Here is a 19,261-nt window from a genome sequence, read left to right as displayed (position 1 = left end):
AGAACCTTTCATTGTCATTGTTATTGAAAAAGTTATGTAGATATTTGAATATTCCAGAATTACCACCCTTTGGTGGATCTCCTTTTAAGATAAAGGTTTGATTATAATTATAAAGTTTGAAGGCTCGATACATGAAGATTGTGAAAATAACATTTCATAATGTCACTGAATTGTTTTCCCTCTGCCCTCTTATGCAGTCCTTCTTGTTTTATTTTTGAATGCCTTTTTGGAAGCACATTCAGTGATAATGAGATTGCATGACTTTATACTTTTTGATTACTTAAGTAGCCTTTCCAAATTATAGAAGTTTTATTGCAATGCCAAATATTTTCTATTTGCATAAGGAAAGACATCAGTTAATTCTGACAGCTAACAGTTGCTTTTGATGAAGAAAAATGATGTCCTAATACTTATACCATGTACTAGTTGATTTTAAGTTACCCATCTTTCACCCAGAATAAGGTCAAAGACCATTTGGAATATAGTTTGGAAGAGAGGGCATTGGTTGATTTTTTTTTTTTTTTCTACTTTTTACTTTTCTAATACATGTTTACCCTTCGAAACATACTTCTCTCCATAATCCTCATTACACTAGTTGTAATACCATGAATCCATTTCATGGGCCTCCTTTGACATATGTACTATAAAGGTATCTACTTTGTTATAATATGTACATTAGACATAATATAATCTCAGAATCAAAAGCAAATCAGAGACTATCAAGTCTGGCATTTCTTAATGAGGATTCTTTCTAAAACATATTTGAAAATTGTGGGATCTTTTTACCTTTTGGGAGAACCCACATAGGTTGAGGAAGGGAGACAAATACCTTTTGAAATAGTCCATTTCCCAATTTTGGATGACTCTTATTAGGAAGCCTTTTTTTTTTTTTTTTTAATTTGCCTCTTTGTAAATTCCCTCGATTGTTCATAGTTTGATCTTTAGGACCAAGCAGAACAGTTCTAATTCCTCTTTCACATGACAGTTCTTCAAATAATGAAGACAAGTACTGTGTATCTTCTTGGGTCTCCCTCATAATACCCCCTATTTTTTCATGTGATGCTTTTCAATATCATGGTTGCTCCTCTCTGGATACTTTGATCCCTCTTCATGTCCTTTAAATGTGATTTCCAGAAACCAATATGCGATTTCAAAGATGGTGTGACTGAGGAAAAGTGCAGTTTATTATCTGCTTTCTGTGCCACCCAGTTCTTGAGATTACATTAGCTTTTTTGTCTAGTGTGTTAAAATAACTCATACTGAATTTGTGGTCCACTAAATCTCTATATCTATTTAAGATAAAAATAATGCTTAAACACAGTTCCCCACTTTTGCAAAGAAATTTTTAACTCAAATTTTATTTATGTTTTCCTACTCCACTGACAGGAGTCTCTCTTTATAATTAAAAAAATAATAGCAGTAGCAGCAGCTAAGTAGCATTATATATAGGAGGCAGTTAGGTGGCATAGTGGATAGAGTGCTAGACTTAGAGTCAGGAAGACCTGAGTTCAAAGCTGCTTTAGATGCTTACTAGTTATGTGATCCTAGGCAAGTTGCTTGAACTGTTTGCCTTAATCCACTAGAGGAAAAAATTGGCAAACTACTCCAATATCCTTGCCAAAGAAAACCCATAGACAGTATAATCTTTGAAGTCATTGAAGAGTTGGGTATGACTGAACAACTGAATTACCAGAAGAATTTATCTGGCACTTTAAATATGTTATCTTATTTGACCCTCACAACAACCCAATGATATAAGTGCTGTTATTATCTTCATTAAGTGACTTACGTGGAGTTATGTAGTAAGTTCCTGAGGCAAGACTTGAATTCGGATATTTTAGACTCCAAGTTTAATGTTTTCTTTATTGCAGTACCTGGATAGAATCTATAAAATGGCTATGCGTGTGGAATTTCTGCCTTATTCTTAGCACATAATTGGCTTGCTTTTCTTGTGGTCATATATTTCTTTGACAGTATTGTTTATGCCACTTCTACTGATATTCATTTTTTTTATATATTTTAAAATTTGTTTTTAATAATATTCATTTTTCATCTGCTTTAGTTTACTCATACCCCCAACACACAACTTTGGGTCAACATCCTAAGCTATCAAAGTGTTTTAAGATCTTAACTCTGCCATCCAGTATATTAGCTATCCCATCCAATACTGTGTCTTCTTTAAAATCGATTAATGTTATGTCTATGCCTTTATTCATGTCAGTGATAAGTGTTCAGCCCATATTCTGTCTTGACAGAGGCCTTTTTAGAGATTTTCCCAGAGGCCTGAGAGGTTAAATTACTTGCTTTAGGATCCAGATCTTTCTGGCTCCAAGGACAATTCTCTGTTCATTATATCACAATATATCTTAGTTCTGATTTTAAAATAAACTACATCATTTCTAGTGGAAGAAAACAAATTCTAAATTTTCATTCTTTTTTTACTATAATCACTAACTAAGTGCATTATGAGTAATGATAACAGTTCAGAGAATAGAATATGCAATTCATATCTCTTGTCTGTCAGAGTGTAATGAATTGCCAACTAAATGTCCAATGGAACTCTCCAGATCCTGTAGTTTGATAACTCTTGTCAGAGAAAGAAATGCAGTCTAATGTAATTTTTTTTTAATGAAACCATGCTAAATCTTTATGATCACTGCTTTTTTTTTTCCCCACATGGTCATTTACCATCAATTTAATAATAGATTCTAGAATTATGCCAGGATAACTAGTCAGATTCTTTAGTTATAGTTGCAGATGTCATTTACTTTCTTTCAGAAAATTGAGATACTTGCTATTCCCAAATCTTGTAGTCGATCTTTCATTCTTTATGGTTGTTCAGATTATTATCAACAATGGCTTAGCAATATGATCTGCTAGTTTGCAGTACTTTAGGATGTGGCAGTTCATCTGGCTCATCAAGGCATGATCTTATTCTCTTTCTATCTTGGAAATATGAACTTCCTATTACTCATTTTTCTTCTGTCCTATCATTGTTATTTCCATGTAGAATATCAGCAAAATAAAAATTTAACTGTGTCTCTTCATTATTTGTATCATTTGTATTGGCATTATCACCTTGTAACTAGTTAACTCCCAAATTTATATCTTTAAATATAACCTCTCTGTAAAGTCATAGTACCATTTCTACCTTACCATTGGGTATTTTCACCTAGATGTGATATTAAATGTGACTCAATTAAACATATCCTAAACTGAACTTACCCATCCTTCTTTTCATATTAAAACCTAGGACTAGCCCTCTATTAGTTTCTTTATTTGTAGCATGAAAAAGAAGAAAACTTTGGGCTCCCATCTTGGGAACTATTATTTATTGTGTCCTTGTGCACAATGATTTCTATGCAGAGATCTCTGAATGCAGAATGATCTCTAAGAATCCTTCTAAGCCCTATATGCTCTGAAAAATGTAGGGGGAAAAAAAGGCCTCTGTTGATGTCCCGACATCTTATGGTCATTAGCTTTTGCAAACTCCAAGTCAGTTTTTACTTTGATCATCCTTACCCCTAGATATACTTTTAGTTCTCATATCTTCTTACCTAGGCTGTTGTGATATATTTATACAACAATTAAATTTGTTTACTTATAACTTCTCTGTTTCACCCTTCATGTTTTTTGTCCTATATACTTTAATATAGTTCTGGGATTATATTCTACTAGTCTACTCAAGATCATAGAGTCCTACCTTGCCTATGTGTTTCCTGCAAGCCTTTACTCCTACTTTTTTCATGTAGTTCCAAGTGAAAATTAAGTTATAATGAACATGAAAGTTGTGTACATGGACTTATCTTCAAAACTTTAAATTTCTAAAAATTTAAACTTAAGGCTGACTGCCTTAAGTCTGATATTATCCCTATAGTAACTCTTCTTTCCATATTCAAAAACCATTTTTATTCCCTCACCCTAGCTTTAAATATAAAGCCACCTTGATTTTATTTTCCATTACTAAATATTTTTAATTCTAATAATTAATTTGTAATAATGTAATTGCAATTCTTTTTAAGGGCACAACTAGAAAATGAAAAAAAGAAAAGGGAAATAGCAGAAAAAGAAAAGGAGAGAATAGAGCGAGAAAAGGAAGAACTGATGGAACGTCTAAGACAGATTGAAGAGCAGACAATGAAAGCTCAGAAAGGTAAGTTTCTTTGAAAAAGGTTATAGAATGGTTTGATTTAATAACATTTCTGCTGATCTTATCACTGGTTTTTAAAAGTAGTTTTGTTGGTGTCAGTTTTGTGATTTTTTTTTCTTTTTACATTTAAAATCTATTCCAGGAATTCTGTTTTTCCATTAAATTAAAGGTTAAAAGGACATAATCACAACACTGCATTCAAATCAGATTTCTTCAGTATATAGCAGGAGACATGCTATCTTATATGAATGTATTTACATCAAGTAAATCTATGTACTTTATAAAGGAAATACTAATGAAATCTCAAGAACACATATACATTTCCGTGGAGTTGCTTAATGTTAGCAAGTCCCACAGTTATTGGCTTTGAACCACTGTCTGCTTTGAGATTCTGAAATACAGAAAAGTCTCTGATGTACTTTAGGATGAGAAATTCCCATAGTGAGAGTTCACTGCAATAGTAAAATCATAAGTCCAGACCTTTTCCTTGATATCCTCCTTATTCCTCTCCAAAAAAACCACTATTCCATAATCACACACCTTAATGAGTTGTGTATGCAAAAAGTATTGAAGAGGGCAAAAGAATCTAATTTGGAAAAAGGGATGTGTTGCTATTTCTAAGTGATGGTGCCTAAAAAGATAAAATAACTTAATAATTTGTTTCTATAAGTTAACAGTATTTTAAAGCAATTTCTCGTGTATTATTTTATTCTTCACAACAATAATGTGAATTAGAGAAAATATTATCCTCATTTTTCCACATTAGTAGTCTCTGAGAAACATGGAAGTTAAATGGTTTGTTCAAGGTTACATGGCTAAATAACTGATAGAACAGGAACTCTTATTCTTGGTTCTTAGTTCTTTGCAATATATGACATTTCCTCTGCTGTAGCTGTATTTCATTGAAATATAAAATATTAATAATATCTTAATGTTTATTTGTTGTTTTTTGAATGCTTCATTTTGTTGTTGCTATTTGATGAGTAGGAGCTATATAATCAGTTCTGAGTGGAGACAAGTTGTTATGTATATTACATTGTAAGATATAATCAATGATGAGTTTCATTGAAACTAAGTGTAAAGGGTGTCATTAGGAGAATGTATGATGGGAAAGGAAGAGGAGTTGATCATATATTGGAGAATGAGGGAAGGAGAATCCCAGTACTCTACTGATATAATCAGGATAATGGAAGAAGAAAAGAAATGTCCCAGCCCATTGGATAGGTTATGCTTATTATACATTTAGGGAAGAACATGGACAAGAGTCACAGGAAGGGCAGATATGCATGGATTGTTGTCTTTAGTCCAAATTGATTAGATTGTAAATCCATTTATAATGATGGAATTTAACATTTACATAGCATTTTAAGGTTTGCACAGTGGTTGACATTATTTCATTTGATGACAATCTGTGCAATAAATGCTGTTATCCTCATTTTACAAATGAGAAAACTAAGATTGTAGAGGTGAAGTGACTTGTCTGGGTCACTAGTTAGTATGTATCTGAGGAAGAATTTGAACTCAATCTCCACGACTGCTATCCCATCATTCTATCCATTCTGCCACTTAGTTGCTGAATATTAAGCAGTATAATATGTAAAGGCTTTCAAATAGTGATCATTTGGATGTGTTTTGGAGGGGATTCTTGTTTACTATTGCCTACAGTGGAGTGAAAGATAAATAACTAAGTAGATTTTTGATGTTTTCACAGATTGCATAATTCATTATATATAGCCCCAATTTAGAATAAAGCTAGGACTTGTGCTTATAATGGTATAATAAATTTTCAAATGAAGATCTGGCTCTATCAATGAAGATCAGTACCTTCTCTGCAACTTGAAGTCTTAGAGATTTTCCCAGAGGCCTTTTTAGAGATTTTCCCAGAGGTCTGAGAGGTTAAATTACTTGCTTTAGGATCCAGATCTTTCTGGCTCCAAGGCCAATTCTCTGTTCATTATATCACAATATATCTTAGTTCCGATTTTAAAATAAACTACATCATTTCTAGTTGAAGAAAACAAATTCTAAATTTTCATTCTTTTTTTACTATAATCACTAACTAAGTGCATTATGAGTAATGATAACAGTTCAGAGAATAGAATATGCAATTTTCCGTTAAGTACTATAATTATGTTGGACAAGCGTGAATATGAATGAAATGCATAATACTGACATCATTTTAAAATGATTAAATTTTATTTAACGTTAACATGTTCTGTTTTATATATGATTTTTGCTAGGGGATTATTAGTTACTAAAATCTTTCAATCTTATTATTCATATAGGACATATAACAAAAATAATAGTTTTGTTTTCCAAAAGTTTCTTTGTACTTAAGAGTAATTGTCATTCAAAATAAAAATCCTCATATTTTGTGAGCAGCACACCATATTATAGAACATGTAACCCTTTTCTTATTATACATCAAACTTTAGTTATATAGTTTTTAAACTGTAAGTAATATCCTATATTATCTGGATTCTTTCAGTTTTGATCTAGCTCTCAAAAAAATATCAAGAAAAATTTTCACCTTCAAAGAAGACAAATATAGCCAATGTGGAATAAAGTACTAACAGAGTTAGAAATTGATTTCTAGTCCTAACAGTGACCTAGGGTAAATTCCTTAATTTTTCACTGTCTTAGTTTTCTGCATGAACTAAAAAACTAGAAAGATCTCAAAAATTATCTTGTATAATCTCAAACTCAAATTACATATGTTTTGCCATTATTTCACTAATCTTATAAACACTACTTACTCTGTAAAACTTGCTTTCTCTTATACAGTGATAAAATTCATCTATAACAGAATAATAACTAATATATTTAACAAAATCATCTATATTAATATAGTTATTAAATGCTAACTATCATTCATCTGAACAGAGGGAACAGGATTGAATGTGTACTTACACTCTCAGTAATAGTAATGTTAGTTAACTTGGTTAGTTCTTGGTGCAGAGCACTTTTATATTTAGATAAGCCTGAATTCCTGGATTCAGGAAGTTTACCCTCAGTAAGAGAATGATGTCATCTACTGCAAATGACAATATGTAATATTGCTTGATAAATGCATTAATGGATTTATAAAAGTGTCATGTGACATCTGAAGTTAAAGGTTGTTGGAGGGAGGGAAGAAAGTATCTGTGAAAGTTTCTTACAGGGTGGTACTTAAATTGAGTTATTAAGGGTGAGGATATAGTTCATTTGGACTAGCTGACTAGATTAAGAATAAATGGATACTCATCTTATTTAATTGAACATCAAATTCCTATTAGTTATTTTTGTTCTGACCTTTCTCATCCAAAAGTTATTTTTATTAGGTAGAAAAACTGAAAGCAAAATCAGAATTAAGCAAATTTATGTGATCTATTATCAATTATTATTGCCCCATCCATGCTGAGCAGTGGCATCATCCCCTGCAGCACCCTACATTCAGTTTTCCTTTTTACTCCAATACAGCTTTTAAAAAAAAGGCACAAAGAACAAACTTTTAGTTATTCTTAACTTAAGTTCATTCAGTCAATTAGCCAATAAGAATTTGTTTATTAAAAGAATCAGTCTGCACCTACATTAATGATCTCAGTAACACCTTTGATTCCTCAACCCTTACTAATAGTGTGTGTGTATGTTGTGTGTATATGTGTGTGTGTGTGTGTATGTATGTGTGTATATATATAAAACTACTCTTCTTATTATCTAGTATTTGATTGATTTGATTTGAAGGTGATAAAGAAACATGGGAATTTATTGAATAGGAAGAATAACATGATCAAACCTGCACTACAAATCTTTTAGGAAACTATTCCAGTTGTCCAGGCAAGTAATAATGAGGTTGTTAAATAAGGTAGTAGCAATGAGAAGAAAATAGAGATATGAAATGTTGCATAGGTGGAAGTAACAGTAATAAAAATTACTTATAATGACAGTAATAAGGATAATAATATAATAAGAATTACATATAAGTTGTGACTTGGCATATATTGTCTCTTGAGTCACAAGTCTTGGTAATTGATCAGAAATAATATGAAGGAGAAAAATTAAAGATATCTAAGGTTGTGAACAAAGAAGACTAAATTAACTATAAAACATATGCTAAAGGCAGAGAAAGAGGGAAAGATTAAAAAATTTATTTTAAATTTTATTTTGAGGCTCATGGAGCATTTAGTATATATCCTGCACAACTATTGAGGATTTTGGTTTGGAGTATGGATTGGAATGTGGGTGTATAGAGGCTCATCTGTTGTATTATTTGAAATAGTAGGACTGAGTAGATTTTTAAGGGAAACTATGCATAAAGAAAAATATGAAAAAAGACGGGCCTTCAAAAATACCTCCTTGTATTAAGGATCCAAAAGATGAGGATCCAAGAATAATGGTTAGAGAATCAGAAGAATTTTAAGTCAAGGAAGGAAAGAATATCTAGGAGGATGGGGGGGGGTAGTAAAATGGTTTCAAATGTTTCAAGCAGTTTATCAGCTAATTCTTCTATACTTGATTAAGGAAGGTTTCATAGAATGTTTCATATGAGTTGAATTTAAAAGACGATTGAATAAGAGGAGGAAGAGAGCTTTCTCATGCTCATAAAACAACATCAAAGGCAAATGAACAAGACAGCACAGTTTATATTCATGAGATAGAGAAATCCAGTTGTGTTAGAAAAAAAGAACTAATAGGAGATAAGACTGAAAAATACATTGGTACTATATCATGGGGAGCCTGGACTTCTAGATTTTGGGGAGGTTGGGAGCGGGGCTAAAAGGTAGAGGAAGAGAAATGATGTGACTATGTGTTAGAGAGATTATTCTGACGGCAGTATGGAGGAAGAGACTTCATATGGAAATCACTTTTGTAACTGTGGAGGATGAACTAGATAAGGTAGAGATTTGAAGCTGGGTAATGAAGTAGGAGATTGTTATGGTAGTTTAGGCAGGAGAATATGGTGATCTGATCACCTTGTGATGATAATGTGAATAGAGAAAAGGATGGATGTGAAATCTGAGTGACTGGAAAGATAGTGTTACCATTGTTTGTCCTTCATCATCACCCTTAATAGACATAAGGTAGCTCATATGAGGATGAATTTTGGAGAAATGAGTTCCATTTTAGACCTGTTGAGTCTGACATGTTCTTGGTATGAAGTATTTAATAGGTAGTTAAAAATGTAAGACTGGAACTCAGAAGAAATTGGAGCTGAATATGTCTGTGTTATTTGTATGAATAGAAGTGGAATTAAAATAATTAGAATTGAAGAAATCATCAATCAATGGAGAAATTATTAAGCACCTAGTATGTGCAAGGCACTCTGGATACAAATACAAAAGGATGGAAAAAATATTCATAAGAAGCTTACATTCTAATAGGGGGATACAATAAACACATATTTAAGTATTCTTACTCAATAGAAATATATACAGAATGGTCAAAGACAAAATACTTTGGGAGAAAAAGATACTTTTAGATATGTGGGAATCCAGGATAATACTAAGATTACAAACCTGAAAGATTGGGAGGATTGTGGTGCCAGAATAAAGGGAAGTAAGAAAGAGGGATTTGGTTTTGAACATATTGAATTTAAGCTGTTTCTGGGACATTCATGTGCCATAGGAAGTTGGTGATAAAGGACTGAAGTACAAGGAAGAACCTAGGACTAGTGATAGTTCAACCCATAGAAGCTAATTAGTTTATCAAGAGTTTATGGTCAGAGAAACAGAGGCCCAAGAGTCAAATACTGGGAAATATCTCCTATTAGATAGTATGATATGGGTAATAAACTAGCAAAAGAAATTGTGAATAATCATGTAGTTAGGAGGTAAACCAGGAGAGTGAAAATCTAGAGAAGAGAGAGCATTCAGAAGGAAAAAGATGGTTAACAGTTTCAATTGTATTCAAGGTCAAGAAAGACCAGGACTGAGAAAACACCGTCAAATGTAGCAATTAAGAAATAATTGGTAACCTTTGAGAGAGCAACTTCATTTGGTTAATGAACTTAGAGGCCAGTTTCCAAAGGGTTAAGTAGAAGAAGTAGAAAAAAGTCAATGCAGTCAGTTTTTATTTGTTTTCGAGGAATCCAACAGAAGAAAGATAGAGGATAGGATCTAAAAAAGATATTTTAAGAAGGTGGGACTTGGATAAATTTGAAGGCAGTAAGGAAGGAATCACTTGATAGGGAGATTAAAGAAGGGGAGGATGATTGAGGTTGCAATCTGCTGAAGAAAGGAAAGGAAAGGGATCCACGTATACATGTGGAAGAATTGACCCTGGTGAGGAGACCTGTCTCTTTGTTAGAGATGAGGAGGAAGGAGAAGAGAAAAGGAGATAGTGCTCTCAAAGGATTTCGAGATGAAAAGGAGCTCTCCTTAAGTGACTTTGGAGTCTGTAAATACAAAGAATGGAAAAGGGCAGAGCCTTGGAGTAAACCAAGAGTTAAAGGGTATACCTTGCAAGGTGAAACAATACAGTAGACTGAAAAGGAACAGAAAGAACATCTGCTTATGTACAAGTCATTATGTTAGGCTCTCAGGATACAAAGATCAAAGCAGAGTCCTAGCTTTCAAAGAGTTAATGCTCTTTGGGAAAATTTATATAGGCAAGTTTGCCTGGGCAGATTTTAAAATGGAAATTCTAAATGGGCATTTTGGTTATCATGTATCAATAATAGAATTCTGCAGTTTAGTTAGTGGTAATAAGCGATATAACTTTCTAATAACAATTTCTATTTCTGTATTTAAGAATCAACCTTTTTTATTTTATTGTTTTCTTTTTTCTGGTTATACATGTACTTTTTTTGAATACACATTTCTTTGTCAATCATGTTGGGAGACAAAAATTGGAACAAAAGAGAAAAATCATGAGGGGAAAAAAAAAAGTGGGGGATGAACATAGTATATGTTGATTTGAATGCAGTTTCCATAGCTCTCTGTTTTGATGCAGGTGGCGTTTTCTATCCAGAGTTTATTGGAATTGCGTTGGATTATTGAACTACTGAGAAGAACCAAGTGTTTCATAGTTGATCATCACCAGAACATTTATTTTTAACTTTTCAGAAAACAGTCATTTATTCTTAGCTCATTCAACTTCTTATCCACTAAAACTTCTCACAGTTTAAATTAGTTTGAGTTTGAAAAAAAAAATAACAATAGATGTAACTGTAGAAATCCATGGATTTTGTAGTTTGGGGGTTTTGTTTGTTTGTTTGTTTGTTTTTTTGTTTAGCCTTCTTTAACACTCTTAGTTTCACTACCAAATTCTCCTTCCAACTGTTTCCTATTTAGAAGTAGAAAAGAAGGAAAAGGAAGGCATGAGAGCTGCTTTGTAAAATTTGCTCATAACATTGCTGGGAGGTAGGTAGGTGCTATTATTGTCCTTATTTTTCAGTTGAGAAGAAACTGAGACAGAAAGATTAAGTGACTTGACCAGAGTCACACTGTTAATAAGTACATAACTACAGTTGGATTTTAACATAGGTCTTCTTGACTCTGGGCCCAATTCTATGTCTTGAACTACCTATCTGCTTCTACAATGTAAGTAGTATCTAGTGCTAAAAACTGCCTGTTAGTGAGGAAAGTTGCTGTTCCACATAAGAAATCTAAATAGCTGCTAAAAGTTTGCAATATGCTTCAGAAACATTGTCTTGTTTTATCCTTCTAATGGCCCTGGGAGGCTAGATACTATTATATCCCTATTTGAGGCAGATAGGTTATATGATTTAAGTAATATTACACAGCCATTAAATATTTCATGTTGGATTTCAATTCATCTTCATAACTCTAGCTCCAACACTCCTCACTGCACTACCTAGTTGTCTTCATCAAAATGGAAAGGATGACAACAATAATTAACATTTGAGTAGCACTTAAGTTTTGCAAAGTGGTTTATTTTTATTAGCTCATTTGTTACAAAAAACCCTGTAAGGCAAATTTTTTGCATTTTACATATGAGGAAACTGAATCTCAGATGACTAGCCAAGATGACACAACTAGTAAGTGTATGAAAAGATAATTAAATCTAGATCACCCCAATTTCAAATCCAACACTCCATTTACTATGTCACTGTCTCAGGATCTCATAACACCCTGTAATAAGTATCATTTATTGATGTTACAAAAAGACCAAGTACTTATTAGAACAGAATTCAGAAAGAAAATGGCGTTTTTAAAATTTTTTAATCAGATTGGCAAAGACACAGAGTAAGAAGTCAAGTATATGTCAGAATACATAAAGGTGAAAAATCTGATTTTTTTTTTTTAAAGAAAAATATGTTGGCTCACTTCCTAAAGGAAAAGAAGTAATTAATCCAGTGCAACACTTAATCTTTTTCATGTTAGAAGTGGTATCTAATCAGCAAATACTATTTTTGGATTATATTCTGAAATATATATATATATATATATATATCATATTATATACACACACACACACACATATATATATATACACACACATACACACACACACACATATTCTGATTTCTATTCAAGCAATATAGCTTTTGAATTTTAAAACACTATATAATGTTAATATTTCTGATAAAGGAAGAAATAATACTTAAAATATTAAAATGGAAAGGATGTTTCTGGTCATTATTAAGAGTGTATATATTTTCAATTTTCTGATTTGAATTGAAAAGGATCTTAATTTAACTTTTTTTTCTTAAGCAAGTAGAGCTTATCAAAAATGGTTGGCTTTTGTTAAATTAAAAACATTGCTTTGGTAACCTTTATGCTTAAATCTCATGATCTGTAATCAAGATTACAAGTTGGGATCTTTCTCTTAAGTAGAATGATTTGTACTCTACTTATTTTGCTAATATTTATTTGATAGAACTAGAAGAACAGACTAGAAGAGCCCTTGAATTGGACCAGGAACGAAAGCGAGCAAAAGAGGAAGCAGAACGGCTAGAGAAGGAACGTCGAGCTGCAGAGGAAGCCAAGGCTGCTCTAGCCAAGCAGGCAGCTGACCAGATGAAAAATCAAGAGCAGCTAGTGAGAAAATTGATATTCATTTTATTTTAAGCAGTTTTTACTATTACTGAGTGGAAAGCAAAAAAACAAAACACCACACCACTTAGCTACTTCATAATCAGTTATCCTTATGTAAATGTTAAAAGGCAGCTAGATGGCACAGTGGAAAGAATGCCAATTCTGGAATTAGGAAGACTCGTCTTCCTGATTTCAAATGTGGATTTGGAGATTTAATTCACTAGCTGTAAGACTCTGGGCAATCATTTAACCCTGTTTGCTTCAATTTCTTCTCTGTAAAATGACCTACAAAAGGAAATGGCAAACTAGTATCTTTTCCAAGAAAATGGGGTCACACAGAGTCAAACAACAACAAATCGTGGGGGAAAAAGGTAGAATTTAAAACAAACATAAACCAAAAAAATAGGAGGAAAATTGTAATTGTGACTAAATTTTTATGCTGATAGTCTAAGGGCTTTTGAAACTAGGCAGGTCTTTAATTACCAAATCTTTTTGGTTATCAAAAGGGTTAAAAAACTCTCTAGTGGTGTAAGTATTCTTCACTATGCAGTTTAACTATTTCTTTTCTGGACCATATGTCCTAAAATTTGCTTTTGATAATTCAATGAAACTTTATTGGAAATATTTATCTTTCTCTCAAACTCTATCACTCAAAACACTTGTGTCCTTAAAAAACCAGCATGTTTCATTTATTGTTTTACAAAAGTTTCTTGGAATAAACCCTTACATTTGTTTTAAATGAAAAAAAAAATGAGTAAAACCTATTAAGTTGACTAGTTCATTTAAAGATTTATGAGGTGTTTTAAAGTGATGCTGTGTATCAGGATAATAGCAGATCACATTTTTTCTAGTGCTTTTTCATTTACAAATCATTTTCCTCAACTATCTCATATCAGAAAATAGTCAACCTTTATTTTGAATAATGGAAGACTACCAAGATAAAGTCTGCTTAAATAACTTATCTGTAATATATGAAAGATTTCATTGATTTCACAATTGATAAAGTGGGAATATATTGTTAGATGTTTTGTATATTTTTTAGTGTTGTTTAATTATGAACTTTATTTTAGGCAGCAGAACTTGCTGAATTCACTGCCAAGATAGCACTTCTAGAAGAAGCCAAGAAGAAAAAAGAAGAGGAAGCCTCAGAATGGCAACACAAAGTAATGATGACTTTTTACGTGTTTCAATTTGAATATGACAAAAGTAATAAAAAATGTATCTATATTTGGAAATCCTCTAACTTCCATGGCAAAGTAAATTCACAATACCAAAACCAATTTTGTATTCATTAATATTATTTCTAATGGGTTTAAATTTCATTAGCATTTTTAAAAATCAAATTATGCATATAATTTTACTAACGGAATATTGTTCTATAATCTCCTAGTACTATTTGCCATACCACTTGGTTTGATGAAATTTTAAATTAAATATATTTTACTATGTTTCATATAGTTCTGGGATATTTAAACTTGTTTCTGATCTTCAGGCTTTTGCAGCCCAAGAAGACTTGGAGAAGACCAAAGAAGAACTGAAAACTGTAATGTCTGCCCCTCCTCCCCCTCCTCCCCCACCAGTCATTCCTCCAACAGAGAATGAACATGATGAGCATGATGAGAATAATTCTGAAGCTAGTGCTGAACTGTCTAGTGATGGTGTTACGAACCATAGAAGTGAGGAAGAGCGTGTTACAGAAACACAGAAAAATGAACGTGTGAAGAAGCAGTTACAGGTATTAAGTTAATATGTTAAAATTGGAACTTAAGTTTGTATATATGCTATTTATTTTGTAAAAAAAACTAATATTTTCAGAAATAAATTTGTAGGCTTTTTAGATTTTTTTCTTTTAATATTGGCTACCATTGTGAGTAGTTAACTGCTTGCTTGATTCTGTATTGGTCAATTTAATATAAAGATTTTTTTGTATATTTTGTATATAATAATAGTGGACACTAATGTAATAGATTAATGGAACTTTTTTATCTGTTGTTCATTAGGGAAATGTTCAAGTAATGCTTACTCTCTTTTCAAAATATAACAATCCCTAAATATCCAGATTTTTCTAAAAATTATTTGGTCTCCATTCAGATAGTATCAGAATAATAGTGAAATTACTGTGAGGATCTTCTAACATAATTACTTTAAAAATATTACATGATCCTAAGAAGCCTTTTGAATAGGGTTTTGTTTTGTTTTTTTAATGAGAAGAAATGAAGTTCTTTTTTTCTTTCCATTTAACAAAAAATGTACCTGCCATAAAAGGTGTCAGCTAGGTGCTAGGGATATCCCAGGGTTTAGATGAAAGTTCCTTTTTAATAGTGAGATGCTACATAACTAGGATCAAAATGGATAGTGCTGTATATGTTAAATTTTTTTAAAGGTTTTCTATCATATTATAACCTAAATAGATGAGAAACCTTATTGATCTGGTCCCTCTACATAAAAACCTTTCATATTTTGTTGAACATTTGTCAATTAGGTCAGACTCAGAATATAGAAAGGGCCATGATTTTGCCACATAGCTTTTACAAAATAACTTCCTCCTCACAAAAAAAGAACTTCAACAGTGGAAGGGGATTATACAATTAACAAAATGATTTAATTTCTTAATACTTATACTAAAAATTTTTTCAGATGAAAAGCCAAAGATTTGATGTTTATATATATTTTTAAGACATCAAGAAGTTGTTAGTTTTGTTAATAAATCTTTAAAAAGTAAATGTCTTTTTTTTTTTTTTAACATAGGCATTAAGTTCAGAATTAGCCCAAGCCAGAGATGAAACAAAGAAAACACAAAATGATGTACTTCATGCTGAAAATGTTAAAGCAGGCCGTGATAAGTACAAGACTCTACGGCAGATTCGACAAGGCAATACAAAACAGCGTATTGATGAATTTGAAGCAATGTGAGAGCTGTTATTTTTGCATATATGTTCTTCATAAGCTGAACCACCAACAGAGAAAAGCAGGCCTTTGCAGATTTGATGGATTGCATCCCACCTTGCCAAAGTGCTTATACCAGTTTGACTGTGGTGGTTATAAAGACAAATTTAAGGGAATGTATTCAACATTAAGGCAGTATGACATTATGCTTGTTATTTGTTTTCTTTTCTCTTTCTTTTTGGCTGAGGACTGAAGAAGCATGTTCCATTGTCACATTTTCCATTTTTTATTTTCCCATTTGAAGATTTACACTAACAGTGACTGACAAATGTGTATGTTTGATCTTAGCACTTTGAGAATTTAAAAGAATTCATAAGTGGAACTTATGGATGTTGAGGTAGAACACTTCCTTTTCTCTTCTTTCTTTCATATTCCTTTTTTATATTTCAACATGCCCTTACTCATCCAGTCACCCATCTACCCACACTTTTCTATTAATGTTCCTTCTGCCATACATCTAAGAGTTTTGCCTTTATATAAATCACTGACTTTAAATCTTTTATGAATGAGGGTAGGAAGCAAGGTGGGGAGTCTTGGCCCAGTGTATAGAGAATGTAAACAAATCATATAAAAGATCATATCTGAGTGGTGTGGTGTGCAGCTGCTTTTTTTTTCTCTACAATTCCAGTTTATTCACATCATTAGAAATTAGATATGCTAAATTTTTACTAATTTCTTTCTGATATAAATTGGTATTTCATCTCCTGTAATCCTTTGATGACTTTTTTTTTTTTTTTTGCTTTCTGATTCACAAAGATCTAGACAGCAAGACAGTAATTCTAAAAGAGAACTTACAGATGGAACACTATCTGCAAATGCACTACTTAAAAGCTTGAATAATAATAATATTCTTCAAATATATACCTTACTATGAAGAGCATATATTTACTCATAATTTATTTGGATTGACAAAATCTTGGATCTTTCTGGCAAAGGGAGCATTTTAAAACATCAGTCTTAAAGAAGGGGGCAGTAGTATACTACCTCACCACTATATACATGATTAGTCTTTCAAACATCATATAAAATTGAGTGTGGAAGCCATAAGTTTAATAATTCATAATGATTCACAAAAAAGAGGCTTCTTCAGAAAAAGATTTTCTTTTTCTTCAGGAGATTTTGTTTTGCTCATTGTTTAACTGCCTTTTTGTTGAGTTAAATTGTAAAAGTTTGATTTGTATTAAGCATGTAAGCTCTCACTGGTATATTCTTACTCTTACTGGAGGGATGCTTGCGTGGGGGAGAGAGAGAGTGTGAGTGAGTGTGAGTGAGTGTGTGTGTGTGTGTGAAGTTCTGTCCTTGAATTAGATGAAGAAAATTTATAGTTCAGTTTCTTGGCACAATTATTTCATGATCACTTAGGCATACTTAGAGTCTGAATCATTATGCTTGTTTTTCTAAATCTATTAATGAGAAAACAACAATTGTTAAATCATGTTTTAGTGTGTTATATTTAGTTTATATTAATTTCAGTTATGTCTTTCTGAAATAATCATAAAAACTAACATGGTCTAAATTGTTTTTCTTCATTGTAAAGTGCCCATATTTGGAGTTAAGGAAGAAAAAAAAGCCTTATTTTTTCTGAGGGTGGTTCAGCTACCTTCCGTTTGATATTATGCACTCATACTTACATTTATCTATTAATATTGCCATTTTATTAAACATCTTTCCATGCACAATAAGTTCAGCTTATATCTGAAAAGTTCTCTTGTGCTTTTTTTTTTTTTTTAATTTATGCTGACTTCAAAAAAGGAACAATTTGGGCAGATGTCATGATAAGGAAAAGTTGTATTTAATATATTTTAGCTTTATGGGATTAAAAGTAGATGGTTAACTTTGAAATGACTGATATGCAAGCATGGTGCACATGCTTCAGAATTTTGCTTGGTAGAAGAGAGTGTTCCCTGCTGCAGTATGACTTGGAGTACTTCAAAGGAACATTGAGTAGATCCCAAGTTTGGTGCACTGAAGCATAAGCATTTATCAATTTTTCCAAAGTTTTGCCATAGCAGGTGAAATACTGTGCCTCCAGTGGATTCTGGGTCTCCCTCCACCTTGAAATAAATACACCAACATTGATGTCAGCTAAATGTCAATGTTGAAAAATTACTGGTGATAGTTGCTGTTCATCTATGTTACATAAATTTGAATTAAAATGGATAGATCTAATCCATTTATAAAGCTGTCTGAATTTTTCTAACATAGAAACAACCATTTGTAATTTGGGTTTTCATAATCAAAGCAGTATAGATTCTCACTCACCATGGGAGCACATGCTCATGCAGCCATGTTAAGAAAACATTATTAATCATTTGATAAAGTAAATTTACATTATGCTTTTTGCCCTTAGTGAGAGTTTAGCATCATGATTCTGTGTTGTTCAATTAAACTACAATTACATCTACTATTTTGGATAACATTCATTGGTTAATAATAAAGAGATTAAAAGTTCACGCCTTCAAGGTTCACTGTTTTTATTTATTACTGAAATCACACCTCTTTTTTTTTTTTTGACTTGGAAGTGAGGCCAATGACTGATTGCTAGTTCTCAATAGATGAATAGGCTCTTTTGACAACTAAACTAAATTTGGCTGAATTTCAGCCCCTGCTTTATTGTAAAATGTTTGGGCCTTTGTTATGGAAGGTCAGCTTCATTGTCATTGATTCATTTCATTTATTAAAGTATAAAAATACTCTTTACTGAATTGTTTTAATTGCTTTTTAATAGAGGTATGTGTTTTTTAAAATAGTATTGCATTTATCGGTCAGGTTTAAATCCTGAACCCTTGATAAATGATGTTTTTCATCTTTCTTACTAATTTTGGACACATTATTTCTTCTTAATAAACTCATTTTTAGCATACCCTAAGAATTATTGCACTAACTAGATGTCCTCTCAATTTATAGTTGGATATAGTTTCACTTTTCTTCTGGAGGGTTTAGATATAGGTCACTTAAATTTGTATAGAATTTTTCTTTGTATTCAACTTTTTGGAGACTTCCTTATTTACCAACTAGAATTACTTTTCAAAAATATTAGACTTGATAGTAATTTTTCTTCTGCATATTATTAGAAATAATATTATACTTTCTACTGCAAAAGAAATAAAAGTTTTAATCCTTCACTTTTGTCTAAGACAAATTCCCCTTTGCTGTTTACCCAACTTTGATTACTTTGCTGATTCCA

The 19,261-nt window shown here is 31.9% G+C and overlaps 1 protein-coding gene across 2 annotated transcripts in view; it reads left to right on the top strand.

Moving 5' to 3' along the window:
- Positions 1 to 19,261, top strand: part of RDX (radixin) — a 121,395-nt gene that overhangs the window by 66,723 nt on the left and 35,411 nt on the right. For both annotated transcript variants that reach the window (XM_051986946.1, XM_051986947.1), the window contains exons 10-14: positions 4,023 to 4,153; positions 12,971 to 13,131; positions 14,199 to 14,291; positions 14,621 to 14,863; positions 15,877 to 16,037. In XM_051986946.1, coding sequence (XP_051842906.1) covers positions 4,023 to 4,153; positions 12,971 to 13,131; positions 14,199 to 14,291; positions 14,621 to 14,863; positions 15,877 to 16,037 — 789 coding nt within the window. The remainder of the gene's footprint in view (positions 1 to 4,022; positions 4,154 to 12,970; positions 13,132 to 14,198; positions 14,292 to 14,620; positions 14,864 to 15,876; positions 16,038 to 19,261) is intronic.

The sequence above is a fragment of the Antechinus flavipes genome, chromosome 3 (assembly GCF_016432865.1).
Source record: "Antechinus flavipes isolate AdamAnt ecotype Samford, QLD, Australia chromosome 3, AdamAnt_v2, whole genome shotgun sequence".
Classification (NCBI taxonomy): domain Eukaryota; kingdom Metazoa; phylum Chordata; class Mammalia; order Dasyuromorphia; family Dasyuridae; genus Antechinus; species Antechinus flavipes.
The sequence above is the reverse complement of the archived record's forward strand: the minus strand, read 5'-3'. Positions and strand labels throughout refer to the sequence as shown.